The sequence below is a fragment of the Gracilinanus agilis genome, chromosome 2 (assembly GCF_016433145.1).
Source record: "Gracilinanus agilis isolate LMUSP501 chromosome 2, AgileGrace, whole genome shotgun sequence".
NCBI lineage: Eukaryota > Metazoa > Chordata > Mammalia > Didelphimorphia > Didelphidae > Gracilinanus > Gracilinanus agilis.
Window position 1 is genome coordinate 390,851,388 of NC_058131.1, and position 14,390 is coordinate 390,865,777.

General features: G+C 40.8%; 1 protein-coding gene across 1 annotated transcript in view; it reads right to left on the bottom strand.

Moving 5' to 3' along the window:
* ADAMTS2 (ADAM metallopeptidase with thrombospondin type 1 motif 2) overlaps nt 1–14,390 on the bottom strand; it is a 489,415-nt gene that overhangs the window by 50,545 nt on the left and 424,480 nt on the right. The window contains exons 7-10 of the mRNA XM_044664491.1: nt 14,093–14,198; nt 12,800–12,943; nt 10,956–11,088; nt 7,794–7,907 (exon numbers count right to left, since the gene is read on the bottom strand). Coding sequence (XP_044520426.1) covers nt 7,794–7,907; nt 10,956–11,088; nt 12,800–12,943; nt 14,093–14,198 — 497 coding nt within the window. The remainder of the gene's footprint in view (nt 1–7,793; nt 7,908–10,955; nt 11,089–12,799; nt 12,944–14,092; nt 14,199–14,390) is intronic.

Sequence of the window (14,390 nt, forward strand, 5' to 3'; positions counted from 1 at the left end):
AAGGAAGGAAGAAAGGAATGAAAGAAGGAAGGAAGGAAGAAAGAAAATAAAAAGAAGGAAGAGAAAAAGAAAGAAAGAATGAAAGGAAGGAAGGAAGAAAAAGAAAGAACAAAAAGAAGGCAGGAAGGAAGGAAGGAAGGAAGGAAGGAAAGAAAATGATGCCATTGTTACCTTTTGCAGAGAAAGTTGTAGTTTGGGAGATAAACAAGCAAAAGAATCACTTGTCCTGGGAATGGCTGAAGGAATCACCTGCTAATCTGGAGCTGTGGCCGGGAGGGAGAAAGGACAGAGCCTCCTCACAAGACCTTTGCCTCATGGCAAGTGAGCAGGACGGGAACTTACCTCTCTGGTAACTGATAGAGGACAGATGCAGACAAGTGACAAAGAAGCACGAGCCAAAGACAGTCCATAATTCTAGGCAATGGGGGCTGGGAAAGGAATGATCTAAATCCAGTATTTGAAGAACCATGAGAGGAAGAAGGATGCAAAGCTAGGTCTAAGCTAGGCAGAGATAGAAACAGGGGGTGTCTAAGTGGGAGAGAGATGTAAGCCTAGGCCTGGGGTTGAGCTCAACAAAGCAAGAACACCATTCTGAAAGCATCTTCAGCAGAGCTAAGTCCTATAGGCCAGTCTTCACCAATATGGACTTACTGCCATGGTTTATAAGGGACCCCAGCTCTTGAGGGCTCTGTATCATTTCTTGGTTTCTCTGTAATAATGATGGTAACAGAAAAGACTGTAATGCTAATTCTGGATGGGGCCTATAAAACTATGAAGATTAAAAAAAAAATCAAAAGGTCTCCTGTGGGTGCTAGCCATAAAAACATAGTCAACAATATGCCAACAAAGAATCACCAAATAAATAGCTGGGTCACATGGATTTATTTGTGGAAAGAAAGGGGTTTGTAATGGTGACACAAGACCAATTGCCACTAGAAAATACCAAAGGGTTATCCTTAAAGAACCCTGGACCTAGTGATAAAATAGATTATGTAAAGGAATAATAGAAAGTATGTAAAGTGAAAAAAAATTTGCACCTTCTAAATATCCAGCAAGACATGACCTGATGGCTAGAATTAAACATCAAATGCATGGACTGACAGATGACAAATGCCAATATTATGGATACAGGCCTCAAAATATTCTGAAGAACTCAGCCAATCCACTCTACCAGAACTGGAACATTATCAGAGACCAGACTGTTGCTCGTGATTACCAGGACATAAAAATGATCCCTGAAAATCTAAGAACGATGATTCAAAAGAGGCTACTGACAAGTGGGCCAAATATTCACAATATCCAAGTTAATGGAACAAAAATATAGAGACCTAGAAAAGGCAATTTAAATTATGTCAGAATAGGATGAAACACTTTATAACATCCCTGTTGTCCTGGAGCTATGCTGAGGGTGCTTTCATTGAACCTACAAAGGATGAGTTTACATCTTAATGACTTTATTAAATTAAAAAAGTTATTTTATTCAATTGTGTAACAGTCCATGGAATATTACATTTAAAATAACCATAACAAGAGCACAACTTGTCCAAGTATCTTGAACTTCTTTTCTTTCTCCTCTTTCCAATATCAACAATGAAAAAAATAACCAATTTATGACTGCAACTTTTGCCCAGTAATAATGATGATTATATTTGACAGTTACATAGCTAAACTTAAAATAGAAATAGGTGTCTGAGAAAAAATATAGCAAATTTCTCTGATAAAGGTCTCTTTTCCAAATTATATAAGGAACTGACTTGAATTTATATTTTGAACATTATATTGAATAGCAATGGAGATAATGGACATTCTTTTTTTTACCCCTGATCTTACTGGAAAAGCCTCTAACTTATTCTCATTTTATTTTTATTATTTATTTTTAGAAACCCTTACCTTCTGTCTTAGAATCAATACCATGTATTGGTTCCAAAGCAGAAGAGCAGTAAGAGCTAGGCAATGAGGATCAAGTGACTTGCCCAGGGTCACACAGCTAGGAAGTGTCTGAGGTCAGATTTAAACCCAGGACCTCCCATCTCTGGGCTTGGGTCTCAATCCAGTTAAGCCACCCAGCTGCCACCCCAACCCCCCCCCCCCATATTCTCATTTTAGATAATGCTGGTTCTTGTATATACATGCTTATTCCCTTCCCTTCTCCTTTTATGGGATGAATATTCTATTTATCAAAAGCTTTTCCTGATTCTATTGATATGTGGTTTTGGTTGTTTTGTATGTTTTAAATTTCCCCAATACTGAACCAGCTCTGAATTCCTGACACAAATATGCTTGGCCATAGTATATGATCTTTGTGATATGTTGCTATAGTTTCCTTTATTTATTTTTATTTTAAGAACAAATTTCTACATGAGTTTCCTGAAATTATATAATCCATGATGTCCTCCTTCCTTCTTCCCTCCCCTCCTTCCAGAGCTGACAAGTAATTTAATCTGGGTTATACATGTAACACTATAGTTTCCTTGTTAATATTTTATTTTAAAGTTTTACATAAATATTCATTAAAGATATTAATCTACAGTTTTTTCCCTTGTTCTGATTTTTCCTGGTTTATGTATCACAACCATATTTGTTCCATAAAAGGAATATGGTAGGATTTTTCCTTTTCTCAAATAATTGTATGTAACATTAGAATGAATTGTTCTTTAAATGTTTAGCAGAATTTGCTTATCAATACATCTGGTCCTGAGTTTTTTCTTTGGAATCCATTTATGGCTTATTCAATTTCTTTTCTTAGATAGAGTTATTTAAACACTCAATTTTCTGTTAATCTGGGCAATTTATATGTTTATAAATATCCATTTCACTTAAATTGTCAGTTTTATTGCCATTCAGTTGGGTGAAATAGCTCCTAAAATTGCTTTTATTTCTTCTTCATTGGATATGAATTTGGCTGATAAATATTTGTTGAAGGAATGAATGTAGAATAAGAGATATATTGTATACACTATTTATTGAAATGCTTTTTGGTCTTGAATGTAGGAAAAGCAAAGAACATTTTAATAGATATTGTATACAGATGATCAAGGTAACAAGGATGAAGTGGGTGAATTAAGTCAGGCACTTTTTTCAGGTGCACAAAGGCGAAGGTCATGGGAAAAGATATAAAATATGCATCTACTATTTCAAGCCATGTCATTAGGATGGAGAATAGGGTACAATTTGTTAGACTCACCATGGGCACATAATTAGTTTAATCTGGATGTTCATGTTCATGGGCTCTGACTTTCCAAGTTCACCTTCCAGAATGTATTAATTTATACTAGGTGAGAAACCAAGACTTTATCAATTTGAGCGGATTGGCCCTTACACAAAAAGTACTTTCTTCTAGAACAAGTTTTGTTTTTGTCCTAATGGTTTCATGAAAGGTTAGAAAATATGAAACTGTAAGAGTTCCTGGAGTAATAAATTCTCTCTCATATCTCTATTAAAACTTTGGAAATGGCATAAATTTCATGGTCAGATAGATGTCCCAAGTGTTCTAATTCTTATTGTCTAGGGAGACTTCAAGGAAAAAAATGCTTAAACCATTTGTGTTTTCTAATTTTTGCTATAGTCCTCTCCTGATGCCCCATTGAGATATGAAGGGAACCCAGAGTTCTCAAATGCTATACTAGCTAAATACATATACTCTGGAAGGTTCTCCCAAGTTAGAAAGGCTTTGAATATGAGCTTGGAAACGGGGGGGCTCCAATTATGAATATTTGTAATAAAGAATAAGAGACAGTGTAGTATAATGAAAAGACCCATGGATTTAAAAAAAAAACAACACTTATCCTCTGTCTTCCATACTAAGTACTGGTTCCAAGGCAGAGAAGCGGTAAGGGTAGGCAATGGGAGTTAAGTGACTTGTCTAGCATCACACAGGTAGGACGTATCTGAGGTAATATTTGAACCCAGGACCTCCTGTCTCCAGGCCTGGCTCTCTATCCACTGAACTACCTAACTGTCCAGAACCATAGATTTATTATTTTTTTTGAAAAAATTTATTTAATTAATTTAGAATATTTTTCCACGGTTACATGAATCATGTTCTTTCCCTTCCCTCCTCCCACTCCCCTCCCATAGCCAATGAGCATTCTAATGGGTTTTATGTGTGTCATTGATCAAGACCTATTTCCATATTATTAATAGTTGCACTAGGGTAGTCATTTAGAGTCTACATCCCCAATCATATCCCCATCGACCCATGTGATTAAGCAGTTGTTTTTTTCTGTGTTTCTGCTCCCACAGTTCTTTCTCTGGATTTGGATAGTGTTCTTTCTCAGAATTGTCCTGGGTCATTGCATTGCTGCTAGTAGAGAAGTCCATTACATTCAATTGTACCACAGTGTATCAGTCTCTGTGTATAAGGTTCTCCTGGCAGAACCATAGATTAAAAAAAAAACAACAAAAACCCTTACCTTCAGTCTTAGAATCAATACTGTGTATTGGTTCTAAGGCAGAAAAGCAGTAAGGGTGAAAGCTGAACATCTGGTTTAATTCTTGGCGCTAGCTTTAGGAGAATCATTTAGCCTTTTGGAACCCCAATTTCCTTATGCATAAAATGAAGGCATTGAACTAGATGGCCTCTAAGGTTTCTTGCAGGTCTAAATCTATGTTTGTATGATGACTAAGGTGTGGTGAGGAGGTGGTTTGCACTGGTGAAATCACCATGATTAAGAGGTGTTGGGGCCTGTAGACATTGTGCTAGATGTTTCTTTCTGCCCAGCATCACCAGCCATTCAGCTCCCAGTAGGCCAACAAGAAGAAGAAAAGGGGGACAGGGGGACAGTGAGGTGGCTTAGTGGGCTGAGAACCAGTCCTAGAGTTCAAATTTGACCTCAGACACTTCCTAGCTATGTGTCCCTGAGCAAGTCACTTAACCCCCATTGCCTACCCTTACCCCTCTTCTGCCTTGGAACCAATACACAATATTGCTTTTAAGATGGAAGGTAAGGGTTTAAAAAAAAGAGAAGACAGAATGGCTCACCTATGATTTGCTTCAGGAAAATCAAGCAGTCAGCTTACTAATGGAGTCTGTTGGTATATATGCCATCTGTTGCTTGATACTATGGGGAATAAAACATAGCCTTGCTTTCAACTCAAGGAGTTTATAGATAATTGGGACTTTTATTGAACAAAAAAAAAAAAAACAAGAGTAAGAGAAGATAGTTAAGTGTGGTTCAGACGCAGAGACCTACAGATAGTCATGTAAGAGGCTGGAGAAGAGAAGGGGAAGGTTTCAAGAAGAAAAGGAGTCTTGAATGAATTATGAAAAAAAAAGCATTTATTTTGTCTACGTGTACCCCATAGGCACTCCCAATGCTGGGGACACAAATATAACAGTGAGACAGTCCCTGCCCTCAAGGAGCTTACATCCTAATGGGGGAGACAACACATATAGGGGAGTAGTGGCCAGAGAAAGGAAGTTTTGGTCTGGGGAATCATAGGAATTGGGGTGGTCAACCCTCATTTCTTTTTCAGAAGTAATGGTAGAAGTGACTTCATTATTGTTCCCAGAACAAGAGATAGGAGACAGGTGGGGGAGGGAAGGGAGAGATGCAAGTGGCAGCAAGGCAGATGATAAGATGTCTGGGGCGGATGGCTGTATTCGGTGGCCCCTAGTTTGGGGCCACTTGAAATAGTGTGTCAGGTGTGCTTACACTTGCTCATCTCCTAATCTGGAGAACTTGGTCCCAGAATGGGGTTTGAAAGCTGAATGGATGAACTGCTCCAGAGAGGTAGAGCACGAGATCTGACAAGCTGGTCAGAGGGGCTGTACCAAAGTGAGAGAGTGGGTCATCAGCAGGGCAGATGGGAAGATGTCTATGGTAGATGACTGAATGGAATAGAACAAAAGGCTTGTCTTGAAGGATTGTTTGGGATAGGTAGAGGAGTGGCATTCGTGTATTCCTAGTGAGAGAAAGAAAGTGATCAAAAGCATAGAGACAGGAATGAACACTGTGCTTTGGGGGGTTGTGGGTAAACTGGCCTGACTGGGTTAGATGGTAGGTAATGAGAAATTTATAAACAATCAGGTTGGGGAAATGGGGTGAGGCTTTGAATGCCAGGCTAAATGGTTTAGGCAAAAGAATTTCCACAGATGCTTTCTGAGCAGAAAAGGGAAATTATCCAAAGTGGTTTTTTAAGAAACTAGCTTGTTGTAGTGTGCATTTCTGAGCCTATTAGTTTGTCCTTCCATAAGCTTCAGTGAACAGTTCTTGCATGACCCGGGCACAGGGAAGATGATTGTCATGGGCGCTGGCCACATCTTATGGCAAATGGAATCAGAGGGGAAAAAAAGGACAGGAAAAATTGTGTACTCAGACCAGCCATTTGTATTTCCTACTTCAGGGGAGAAAAAACGAAATTAAGGAGTCCAAGAATCAGAGAGTCATTGCACTCTCCAGCAAGATGAGAGCAACAGTAGAGGGGAATGTAGCCAGGTCTCAGTGTTCTGTGCTGATGGAGGAAGCAGAAATAAGAACGATCTGGTACATCTGTATCCAGATGTTCAGAGGGATCCTTTGGACCTCTTCTGGAGTAGTTTTGGCTATAGCTTTGACACTGAGAATTCACCAGAATAAATTGGTTCAAGAATGATTGATGAGGCACTAGTTGGGCAACCATGAGTAAGTCACATCACCTCTGGGGGCCTCAGTTTTGCTTTGTACAAAAGGGGGATAATAATCTTTTCATTGAACTATATCTGAGGCTCAAAGAAAATAATAGTGTTGTAAAACTATAAATACTTCCCATAGCTTTTTTGTGCAAGAGAACTATTATGTTTCTTCAATCCTATCTTTCTATTTCACTCTTCATATGTTCATCTTAGCCTCCTTCTACTTCTTTTACTTATTCATCTGAACCCATGTATAGTTCACTCTAGACGGACTCAAGAAAAAGAAAAAGATAAAACAAATCTCATGAATTTCTGGTTATTTGTAATGATTTACCTCTGTGCTGCCTCAGTTTCCTCATCTATAAAATGAGTCAGAGAAGGAAATGGCAAATCATTCCATTATCTTTGCCAAGAAAACCACAAATGGAGCATTGAAGAGTCAGACATGACTGAAAAATGACTGAATGCACACCTGCTATGTGGGTTGTTTATGAATAGCTTTGACTGTCAGAGCACTACCTCTTTTTCCACTCTAGCATTCCAGGGTCAAGCATAAAAAATTTTGAATTATTTGCTATTGTGAATTATCCATGACCTGTTCCTGTCTATTAGTGCAGACCAGTTATTTATGAGTATAGCTCCATGGGGATGGGACTAGGGGAAAGTTAAGATTAATATGTGTATGGGAGAATTTTAAAAATTTTTGTAAAGATGGGATTGAAAAAATATGAGAACACATTACATTCATTTTCTCCTTTGAGCCTCATGCCAACCCATTGAGGACCACATCGCAGGGACTGTTACCCTTCTTTTACAGATGAGGAGATTAAGGCTCAGGGGTGAAGTCAGTCCCAAGGTCACACAGCAAGTAGGTATCAGAGAGGAAATTCAAAACCAGGTCTTCAGACTCTAAATGGGACCTTTTCCCTAGTACTACCTAACTCCATGTTCCCCTAACTCCTGCTAGAAACTGTACTCCCTCTTCCAGATAAGCACTGTACTCTCTCTTCCAGCAAGCATTTATTTCCTGGTGTCCATAGCTCTAGGCCCCCATTTCTGCTTTTGTGTTCTTCCCATGTCCTTTATGAATGGTGGAAAGTCTGCCCTGCCTTAGGGGATCATTGTGAGAATAAGGTACCAGAATAAGGTTCTCCCTTGGAGTCTTTGCCTATTTACTCACCTTCCCTGGGGCACACATGGTCCCATCCAGTGGTGGCCCTTTCTTCGTTTTGCAGAAGTAGGGGTTGTCAGGGTGGCTGCACCATAGCTGCTTGCAAGGATCAAAGGTCCGGAACTAGAACAAGAACAAGCTCAGAGAATCACAGAATATCAAAGACAGAAGGGGTCTTAGAATATATAACATTAGAGTTCGAAAGGACTTCAAGAACATCTGGTCCACGGTTTGCATTGTCCAGAGCAAGAAATCAAAGTCTTCACAGGTTATAATGACTAGCTGCAGATCATGCAGCAGGGAAGCAGAAAGTTGGAATTTAAACCCAAGTCTTTTGTCTCCCAAGTCCAATAACACATAGATTTGTGGGAAGATAAAGTAAAGCAGATGATTCAATAAAGAATCACACTCAAGGCTGGGGCAAACAGGCTACTTTGGTTCTTGAGAAGAGTAAACTACCTTCTGCAAAGAACCTAAGATGGTGAGGAAATATCCAAAGTGAAGTCTGAACCACTGCCTTCAAAATTCCTAGCCTTGCTACAAACTTCTATTTCTACAATGCTTTACACTTCATAAAGCACTTTCCTCACAAAAATCCTGTGAAGAAACAGGTGTAATAAGTGGTGGAATAGGTATACTAAAGCTGTTGTGAGCATTTACACCTTGGAAATCAGCAAATGCTATAGATCAGGGCATGGTTTATTTTGTTGATTGTCCAGATTTAAGAAAGCTATGGGGGAAATGTTAATGATAGGAATTAGGTCATACAACTAGTCATCATCAGAGATTAAGATCCAGGCCTCCTAATGAGGTCTCTTTTTTACTATACCATAATGATTCTTAATTTGGGATAAATGGCTTTCTGTTCTTCCTTCCTTCTTTTCCTTTCTTTCTTTCTTTCTTTCTTTCTTTCTTTCTTTCTTTCTTTCTTTCTTTCTTTCTTTCTTTCTTTCTTTCTTTCTTTCTTTCTTTCTTTCTTTCTTTCTTTCTTTCTTTCTTTCTTTCTTTCTTTCTTTCTTTCTTTTCCCTTCTGTCTTGGAGTCAATACTGTGTATTGGCTCCAAGGCAGAAGAGTGGTAAGGGTAGACAATGGGGGTCAAGTGACTTGCCCAGGGCCACACAGCTGGGAAGTGTCTGAGGCCGGACTTGAACATAGGACCTCCCATCTCTAGGCCTGGCTCTCAATCCACTAAGCTACCCAGCCACTCCCTTTCTGTTCTTTCTATAGAAAAGATAATTCTACTTGCAATAGGACTTTAATAGGAGTGGTGATCCCCTTTTTACTCTCATCAAGATCTTTCATGCTTCAAGACACTCTATGAGAGAGAGCTGTGGTGAGGAGAGCTGTCTGTGGCCATGGAATGGGCAGACATTTTTTAGTTGATGCCAAGACATTGGTCATATTAGCATCATGCTCCAACCAGCTGGGCTAACTGGGCATGGTCAGAAGAGTCAGGGAAAAGATCTGTGTTTGGAATCAAAGCTGAGGGCTGGAAAGCTTTAATATAGTCCAATCCAATCCAATCTGATCTAGTGAGCCAATGAAACATCATATTATACAAATGCCCCAGGGCAAGGGTCTCAGACTGAGAAAATCTTGCTTTTATTCCTTATGAGAGGCCCAAACCCCTTAGCTCTTCCCCCAAACCCTACTATATAGATTAATAGAATCTGTAAAGTCCATATTAGAAGATGAGGACCTAGGAAGAGGATCAAACAAAAATGGTAGTCTTTGTTACTACCATGTAAAAAAGAAATGGATACTTAAAAAAAAACACCACCAACTTGTACATGATAGATTCACAGTTTCATCTGCTATTCTTGCCTTCTCATTTTCCCATATAGAAATATTCATACTATTTGATGATGGTTATAAACCAAATTTTAAAAAAATTAAATATATACACATATTTTAAATGTATATATATTTAAAGATGAAGACCCAAACCCCTCTGTTTCTCATCAGGTATTTGCCCATGGCTATTGTGTCCTCCCAATAAAACTGACTGCTTTAATGAAAAATCTTTCCCTCTTCCCAGACTTTCCCCATAAACTTTACTGGAAATAATTAACAAATAATAAAGAGGGAAAGAATGACAGAAATTGAGCCATTCTAAAAATTCACAAGACTAATAAGATTTAGAGCTAAGAGCCTTAATATAATTTAAACCAAGCATCTCATTTTACTAATCAGATAGACCAGAGGTCATACAGGTAATAAATAGACAGGCAGGGATCAGCTCTAGAATTAGGATAGGACCAAGGATGATTGGCCTTAGGTACTAAATTTAGAGGGGGCTTCCATTGCTTTAGCTCAGTAGAAATAACAGTTAAGCACCTCTTCAGCCAGAATAATTATTTAGGCATTTCTCTAATTATTTAGGCATATCTCTAATTATTTAGAATAATTAAATAGGCATTTCTCAGATGGCACTTTTTCACTAGGGTCTTGTCATTCAAAGGAGGTCCTCCTAAACCTCATGGACCCAGCACAAATCCTAGGGTTTGGTGCCCCCAATAGTCATTAAATGTTTATTTAGTGTCTACTATGTTTCAGACACTATGCAAAGGGCTGAAGTTATAAAGAGAAGCCAAAGATAGCCCTTGACCTTGAGGAGTTCACAATCCACAAGGGAGAAAACATGCAAATAACTGTATGCAAACAAACTGTATATAGGGTAAATAGGACAATAAATAAACCTGACTTGTAATGATTGCTTCAGTGGCAAAAAATGTTAGTTAGCAAGAATCCCATCTCACTGGGATTCAAACTCAGGTCTTCTGACTCCATACCCAACACTCTTTCTACTTAAGGAAAGACCGTTCTCATGTGTCTAGGGTTTGCTGGCAGCATGTCTTGGGATGAAGTGGACCTGCCAATGTCCTTCCCAGAAATAATAGCCTAAGGTATGGCAGGCTGGGGGTGGGGTGCAGTGATGGGGAGGGAGGAGTGGGAATATTTCTGGCTCAGAGTTGTATTTCCCAAACATAATAAAACATGGCAAAGTTATTGTTATTTTTTCTCCTCATCTCCTCTGCAGTTGGCTAGGGGTCCTTTTCACTATCTGAGACTGAATGCCCTGGGGTTATTGGATGCAGGGATGTCCCCTGGCCACAGTGGCATTCTGGCCCCTGAGGGAGCAGCAGTGGAAAGGGCTGACTTTTACTCACCGCCGTGCACATCATATAGCCTAGTCCGAAGTCAAAACGACACTGCTCGTTCATGGAATAGTGAATTCCCGGCAGCTGGGGCAGAGCTGGCCAGTCCCGCTCAAAGGGGTCGTCCCGCAGGCAATCGTAGGAGCTGCAACAGGCACACACATAAACATGACAGGAGCAGATGGACTTGTGGTTTCCCGAAAGGCTGAGTCCAAGCCAAATGGAGGGCCTGCTTGCTGGGAAGCTGCGGCACCAGATGGGCTGAGCACAGCCCCAGGCAGACTCCCTGGGCATCTGCCCCCAGCCAGCCTGCAGGTGCACACTCACTCTGGGCTTCCTGCCGGTACAAGCTGGGATGGGCTTTCAAGGGGGAATGGCCTGATGTCCCAGGCTCCCACTTGGACTGGGACCAGCAATGGGCCCACCCCGGATGGGGCTGACGAGAAAGAAAAAATATGGAATTCATTTTCCAGGTTAGGTATTCTTTGGCTCCCTCCTTCCCCCTCCTCCAACCCCACCCTCTGTCCTCCAGCCTGAACTTTGAGAGGAATAGCCGAGGTGGCTGATAGGAGAGCAGGGTCACTGGAGAGCACAACCAAAGCCCTTTCCAGGGGGAGCATATGCCTTCACAGGCCAAGGGGGCCCCTACTGGGGCCTCCCTTCTGCCTGCTCTCCTTAAAATGTTTCTCAAGCTTTCCTTTCTCAACCTCTTTTTCACTTGGAACTTCTGTAGGAATATCCCATTACAGTAGTCAGAGTGAGGTGGTAATTCTACTCTAGCACTCACTTGGTCAGCTTGAATAACAGCAGAAGACGAAAAATCTGGGAAATTGTTATAATACTTAGGCCTGTTGGACCACAGCCATTAAGTCCAGAAGTAACTAAGGCCTTAATCTGTAGGAGGGAGGGAAGGAGAAGTCTCTGAGAACTCTCATCCAAGATGGAGAGAGAGGGGACTCCCAGGTGGGCTGTAGTTCCATCCCTACATTGCCAGGGGGAGGAGGGGGAGTGGTGGGGGTGGGAACAGAGGACGCTCTCATTAGGGTCAGAACCAAGTCTGTGGTAGACCCAGCCAAGTGGAAATCTAGCTAGGAAGATGAACCTTCTTCCACCCTACCCTATAATTTTCAAGGGTAGGAAAGAAAATTCCAGGTTATCTTCTCATGGGAACTATATAGAAAGCAAGGTATCAGACATACAGTGTGACAGTGGGCATGCCTTGAATGTATTTGCATGTCTTCCAAGGATCATCAAGGTCTAAGAAAATAAGACAGAATTTGGAAGGAGCTTTCACTCTTTGTAAGTCTGGGAAATCTATTTCCTTGCCAGGATTCACCAACGCATCCTCTCTCTGTCTGAGAGGGGTCCTACTCAGCCTCCTTGGCTCTAGGGAATATGTGAGCTTCTCAGGGGAATTTCGGGAAAAAAGGTCGCTGTGGAATCAGATGAAAATATGAAGTGGATATACAGAGGGAGAACCTGTATGTGGTTTGCAAATTTTTAAATCATTCCCACACTTTGGAAGAATGAATACATTAGAGGCTGATAATGAAATGGAGAACAATGTGCATCGTTTCAGGACAACAAAGGTCTTGGCTCAACTTAGTGGGAAAATATTCATAATATATAAATGGGGTTTCCATCTGGTCTTTGGACAATGGACATCACATGCAAATCCCAAGTGGAATAGGAGTAGTATTGTACTATTATACAACCCTAGTAGCTTGCAGGCTGTGCCAGTGTGAGGCTCCCCTGGTCACTCATACCCTCTATAAAGAGCTATGGTTCCTAGTTGGCAAGGGTTTTTAGGGGCAGCAGCTGAAAAGACAAAGGGATCATCATTTATAGTAACTCACTGGAGATAGCGATTCAGTTCCTGTTGGCTGCACCTGGACCAATGGAAACGGTGGAAGGCAGCTTGGACCAGGGGAGCCATGATGCTGCCCATCCTCACCTCATCACCACATCTGTTGCCCTGGCCATCATGTTCCATCCCTAAGCTGGAACAAGGTAAGGAAAAGAGAGACCCAGCATGGGAACCAAGCAATTTTTACTTTTCACAGAGGAAACGCAGGACTGGAGATGAATACTTTGGTGGATGGCTGCTTGAAAGAGGGAAATGAATGGTGTGGTGGAGTATCCAGACTGACATAATGACTGTAGTAAATAACTATCAATGAGACCTTTGGCAAGTCATGTTGGTTTCTTCATCTATAAAAAATGAGGAAATTGGACTATATGTCCTCTAAGATCCTTTCCAGCTTTATGATCATATGATACTTCTCTGGATGCCAGTTTTTTCATTTATAAACTGAAAGGATGGCCTCTAAAGTCCCTTCTCTCTTTAATATGTGATTATCTGATTTCCAAGTACATATTCCTTTACCACTTCACTATTTCAACAGGGAAATTAAAGAATTGCTATAGAGGAGAGTCTCATTTTCGGTAAGAATTCAATAAACATTTATTAAATTCCTATTACATGCAAGAACCTGTTCTGTGTGTTGGGGATAGGAGAGGGAAGATGCACAGAAAAATAAGATGTGGCATTCTCACGGAACTCACCATCTAACAGTTTCCCCAATTTCTACTGAATATATTGGCTTCATTAGTAATGATAATTTAAAAAATCAGAACTATCTGATTAAAGTTTCTAGGATTGTGTGATCAATCAGTCTGAATTTATCAGAGACCTCAACACAACCTGTGGTTGTCCAACTCTCCTCCAAGATATCAATATAGGGGCAATGCTGACAAGTATTTTTCCAGAAAAGGGAGAGAGAATGTTCTGCACTGACTTGCTTGTCCTCCTAATTGATGTTAAATATAGAGGATGATTGCATTGGTTCTGTGAATATCCTCACAACGTCCAAAAGTCCTTTCCTGAAGGGATTATCTCTTTGGTTTTGGTCTCCACCTACCTTCTCCAACCAGACACCATGGAGAGTTTTAGCCTCTGGAATGAATATTAATTGCCAACAAACTTTCGAGAAGACCTCAGTGGCAAGTGTGAAAATAGGGAGTCATGAAGTAATGGCATATGGCTTATTTCTCCAAATTGATTCCCTAGGTCCTATTTCCCCAAATGGCTCTTTAGTTTGATGTTCCCCTGAACCAAAAAGGAAAAAGTAGCTCTGATCTCTACTTACACATGGCCGGTCTCATGGGCTACCACAAAGGCAGAGGAAAATCCATCTTCATGGTTCAGGGTACAGCTGCGGACGGGATGGCACATTCCAGTGACCGGGGCATAGCCTGAGAGGGAGGGCAAGGAGCAAAAGCCATTTCGGTTCCTAGGGGACCCAGGGCAGGTACTGAGTTCGGCGAGGCTGAGCTCTCAGAGTGGGCATTCTGAGACTAAATTTCTAGGTTTGGGACAGAAACCTACTATCCAGGTGCTAATATCTTGGTGGGCCTACCTGGAGGCTTCAGCTATGCTAGGGACCC